The following is a 5,066-nucleotide window of genomic DNA, read 5'->3' as shown; positions in this document are numbered from 1 at the left end:
CTCGCAACTGCCCACCCAGACCCAAAGGGCTTTGCGCTCGGAAAGGCTGCGGCGAAGGCGGGGACCTGGCGGCCACAGAGCCCCACGGGGCGGGCCGCCGCGCAGACTCCACAATCACCGCCTCTCCCAGCCCGGCGGACAGGGCCGTCAATCATGCTCTCCCGGACACGCCTTCGGACTGCAGCGGACGGCCAATCGGAAGCAAGCTCCGCAGCGATGAGCTCAGCCCGATGGCTTCCCATTGGCTGGCTATATTAAGAAAGTGGCCGGACTCTTTAAATAGCGGGCGCTAGGGCCGCAGCCCGCATCTGCCGCCGCAGTCCTGCTGTTGTCGTCCGCGCTCCTGTACCTTTGGTCTGGACGATAACCTCTCCGGAAAGGAGGCTAGGCCGAGTCCTCAGCACTAGCCATCGCCTCGCACAAAGCAGCCCAGCTCCGGAGCAGCCGAGGACCGCAGCACCACCCGGCAGCAGCGCAGCGACACGCTCCGTGCGCCTTATGCCCCCGCGCCCTTGCCGCGGCAGCCAGAGAGCCCCGAGAGAACGCACCACCGCGGAGTACCGGTGCAGCTAGCGATCCTAGCCCGCAGCGCGCCGCCGGGGGAGAGCGGAGAGTGGCAAGCAGGGAGCGGGACGGCGGCGAGGCGCTCGCGGGCCCCTCCTGCTGCCCGCGCCCGGTGAGCTCATGGCGGCCATCCGCAAGAAGCTGGTGGTGGTGGGCGACGGCGCGTGCGGCAAGACGTGCCTGCTGATCGTATTCAGTAAGGACGAGTTCCCCGAGGTGTACGTGCCCACCGTGTTCGAGAACTATGTGGCGGACATCGAGGTGGACGGCAAGCAGGTGGAGCTGGCGCTGTGGGACACGGCGGGCCAGGAGGACTATGATCGTTTACGGCCGCTCTCTTACCCGGACACCGACGTCATCCTTATGTGCTTCTCGGTGGACAGCCCGGACTCTCTGGAGAACATCCCCGAGAAGTGGGTGCCCGAGGTAAAGCACTTCTGCCCCAATGTGCCAATCATCCTGGTGGCCAACAAGAAAGACCTGCGCAGCGATGAGCATGTCCGCACGGAGCTGGCCCGAATGAAGCAGGAGCCAGTGCGCACGGATGACGGCCGCGCCATGGCGGTGCGCATCCAAGCCTATGACTACCTCGAGTGCTCGGCCAAGACCAAGGAGGGCGTGCGCGAGGTCTTTGAGACGGCCACGCGCGCCGCGCTGCAGAAGCGCTACGGCTCCCAGAATGGTTGCATCAACTGCTGCAAGGTGCTATGAGGGCCGCGCCCTGCCTCCCGTCCCTGCCAGCGTGGCTCCCCCTTCTTGGCCGGGTCGCCCACGAGCCGGGAGAAAGGGAAACCCACGCCCCCAAGGACACCACCAGACTGCCTGGCATCTGCTGGTGGCTCTGGTTGGTCACGCCGAGAATTAGCGTGGGCACCGAGCTCCCCCTTCCCAGTGTCTGTGTGTCCAGCTGTGTGGCACAGGCCTGGGCGCCCTGCTGAATGCCAAGGGGTTCCTGAGCCAGGCCTCAAAGTGTGGTTGTGTGTATGTACGACTCCCTACACCCCCACCCCACTCTTGCCCCACCCCCGCCTTTGGTTTCCCCAGAGGCACGCAGAGAGGTCGAGCTCCAGCAGATGTTCCGCTTGTAACCAGCAAGCCACTAGTGTCCCACCGTGTCTGTAACATAGACCCCTGGAACCACGGGAGGGGAGGGTTGGGGAAGATGATGGGGGTGTTACATAAATACAGATTTTATTTTCGGAGGCGGAATGGTGTTGTTTAGTGGTGGTGAGTGGTGTGACCCAGGGCGCAAGAGCAACTCCTTTCCCAGGCTGGATCAGGTGCCCTCCCATCCGAGCATGAACTGGACTTGGCCATCTTTTCACATCCTGGGAAAGACATTTGCAACTGACTTGGGGTTGAGAGGAAGCGGCTTCCAGATAGTCTCCTGGGCCAACCCCCAGCGAACCTCCTTTCCAGCCACCGGTGGAGGATCCAGGGTGTGCTACGGGGGCCACTTTTGCCATAATCGAACTTTGTGCCTGTCCCACAAGTGAACGTTGTTCAGTCCAAGAGACTATTGTTACTGAATTTATTTAAAGGCTGAAGCTTTTTTTTGTTATTGTTGTTGATGGAAGAATTCTTTGCACAATTGTCTCATTGTTCGACATTCAGTGCACTTGTCATTTGCATAAGACAGCATTCTGACCACACTTGTATGCTGTAACCTCATCTACTTCTGATGGTCTTTTTTTTTTTTTTAATACTATGATGACTTTAAGGCGATTAAAAAAAAAAACACTAATTTTTGCTTTGTTTTCTTGAAAAAAAGTGTCAACACTGTTTTGTGATTTTTATTTGTATAGCTTACGCACACTGTTTTGATAAAGGAAGGCAACATATTGGGGTCTATTTAAACCTCTCCCCCCCATTTCAGCTATGTGAAATTTTCTCTACGATGTGCAGAGAAAAGCCTCCCCCTACTCCCTTTCCCTCACCCCTCCCCAGCCCAGTGGTACTTCTACTTTAATTGTCTTGGGATTTTTTTTTGTTTGTTTTATTTTATTTTTTAAATAAACTGACAAATGACAAAGTGGTGAGCTTACGATGTTTACATAAAAGTTCTATAAGCTGTGTATACAGTTTTTTATGTAAAATATTAAAAGACTATGATGACATTTATAAGTGGCTCTTGTGGCTTAATAGTGTCATTAAAAGTACCTGAATTTGGGGTAAGGGAAGAATTCTCAGACTCTTTCTGGCAATAACCCTTAGGGGGGGTTGGGTGACCCAGAGGGGCTGGGTTGTTCCTGTCACATTCCCAGAGGAAGATAAGCTTGTTACTCAGACACCCAGAGTGTATGAATTACTGTGAATTTAGTCCCATTAGGTGAGGCCTACAGTCTTGGTTTGACTTCCTCTGTAGGTATTTAAAAAGTGCCTTAAACGTGCATTGTTACTCTTTGACAACGAGAAAGGTTCTCATTTGTGAATGTTAAATATGGGTGACTTTTTTTTTTTTTAATGTTTTTAGGAAGTGTGGTTAATCACATGTGTGGACCAGGCTGGGAACTTAAGAGGTAGGGAATAGACTGTCCCTTGTCTCCTGTCTCTCTCTCACTCACACACCGCCTCCCAACTAAGCTGGTATCTCTGGGAAAGGGAATGTGTGTGGCTAGAGTTTTAGGGTGGGGTTTCAGGGAGGGAGTTGAAATAAGGAGCTGGCTCTTATTATACAACTTTTGCTATGAATGTTTCCAGAAGGAGCCCGTAATGCCTTATTCTAAGGGCCAGGAATGGCCTTGTAGGCAGAAGTGTGTTTCAGTGGTCGGTATTTAAAGCTGGAGAAGTCCTGTTCTGAGATCCAACCTTGCGATCCCCTAGTTTCAGACAGGCTTCCTTCTGCTGTGTACCCTAGCTAGAAAGGCTGGTTTGTTCTTAGGAGACCGAATTAAAACCCTGCTTTAGACAGGAGGGCTCAAACCTGCCGGCTCTCACAAGCTTCCAGGGGAGGGTGCCAGCCTCTCCCATCCAATTCAGAGGTATGTTTTTGTTTTGGAACCATTGCTTTCTGGGTTCCTGGCGCTGGCTTGCCATACTCCAGCCCCTCCTCCTCTGCCCTGGGACTCAGGGCGGGGAAGGCCTCCTTTGAAGTTGCTTGCCTCAAAGCTGAGGCTTCTGTTTCCCCAGTCTCCCCTCAGAAAAACCTGTCTGTGGTAACCTTTCACCCAGTTAAGCATTCCAGAACTAGGCCTCTAGCTCAGCAGAGCAGAGGGTCCATAGGCCAACAGTGGGGGTTGTTTGGGCTTCCCCAGGAGTAGAGAGGCTGGGTCCATCCAGACTTGCTGCCCCTTTGAGAATAGGTTAACACCTCTCACCGGTCATCCCACAGTCCGTTTCTTTTCATGTTAGAAGCAAATCTTTCCATTGAAAAACAGAGTGTTTATTTGCACATTTCAGAGCCCTCAGTACCAGGGAGTGCAGGACTTGGTTGGGAAGAGCTCAGGCTTGGGCCAAATGCCCAGAACTCAGCTCTGTAGCCAGCCATCTGAGAGCCTGGAGACCAGACCTCCTGAAAAGGGCCATTCTGAATTTCCTGCCAGCACAGATACCTAAAGCTGTTTTTCATGTTTGGGGGAAGATCAACACGCAGATGATGCATGGCAGCCTGCATTACACTTGTTTTAAGATGTAGGGCACTTACTGTAATATTCCTGCCAGAACACACTCTTTTTGTTACATCAGGACCCAACTGGAAAATATAAAGATGAATTGCTGTAGGCTGGAAAATCAATTAGGAAAAAGAGGTAAAACATCTGGTGTTATTCTAAGGATATGAAAATTCATTTTGCACATTTAAAATAAATGTGTTGAGTTCATTTAACTGCCGGTTGAACTGTTTTTTTGGAAAATAGTGGGGGGAGTTTCATTGATCTTGGACATGGGCATTTTACAGCAAGGGGCATTGTCCAGAATTCTTTAATATTAATCTTAATTCAGTCTGGATTGGAAGGTCTTTCCCACATGTGTTTTGGTAGGCTTAAAATGATTATTTTTTTTTAATTTAAGCATGACAGGAATCATGGTGATCTGGTTAAAACACAGACTGCTGCTAATGGCAGCCTCAGAAATTCTGAGCCAGTGGTGTGAGAACTGGGAACTCTGATAAAGACCTAAGTGACAGTAATGCTGCAGGGTTGAGGACAACACCTTGAGGATGAGCAGCTTAGACTAGGGGAGTATGCTTCCCACGGGAGAGAGTGGGGGAGTGGCTTCCATATTAAAGTAGAGCAAATTCTGTAGACTTCTGGTATGTCCTCAATGACTTACCCAGGAATCACAGAAGGAAATAGAACCCCTATTTATTCTGTATCAGCATCTACTGATGGGGAATACAAGAGCAATGGGATGCTGTCCTTACCCTTAAGGACCTAGGTCACCGCTTCTGGCTCAGGTGATGGCAGGGATGCACTCACCTGAACTGATCATCCTCTCATGGAGGTACCAGGGTACCAGGTAAGGGGAAGATGGGGCCCCGGGACAGCAGTTCCTCCATTTGTCTT

General features: G+C 51.6%; 1 protein-coding gene across 1 annotated transcript; it reads left to right on the top strand.

Moving 5' to 3' along the window:
* The first annotated feature begins 656 nt into the window (after positions 1–656).
* Rhob (ras homolog family member B) lies at positions 657–2,685 on the top strand. Its single transcript, XM_027424609.2, has one exon. It carries the CDS (start codon positions 685–687, stop codon positions 1,273–1,275), a length of 591 nt encoding a protein of 196 aa, XP_027280410.1. The 5' UTR covers positions 657–684; the 3' UTR covers positions 1,276–2,685.
* Positions 2,686–5,066: the final 2,381 nt, after the last annotated feature.

This window comes from Cricetulus griseus, chromosome 7 (assembly GCF_003668045.3).
Source record: "Cricetulus griseus strain 17A/GY chromosome 7, alternate assembly CriGri-PICRH-1.0, whole genome shotgun sequence".
NCBI lineage: Eukaryota > Metazoa > Chordata > Mammalia > Rodentia > Cricetidae > Cricetulus > Cricetulus griseus.
The sequence above is the reverse complement of the archived record's forward strand: the minus strand, read 5'-3'. Positions and strand labels throughout refer to the sequence as shown.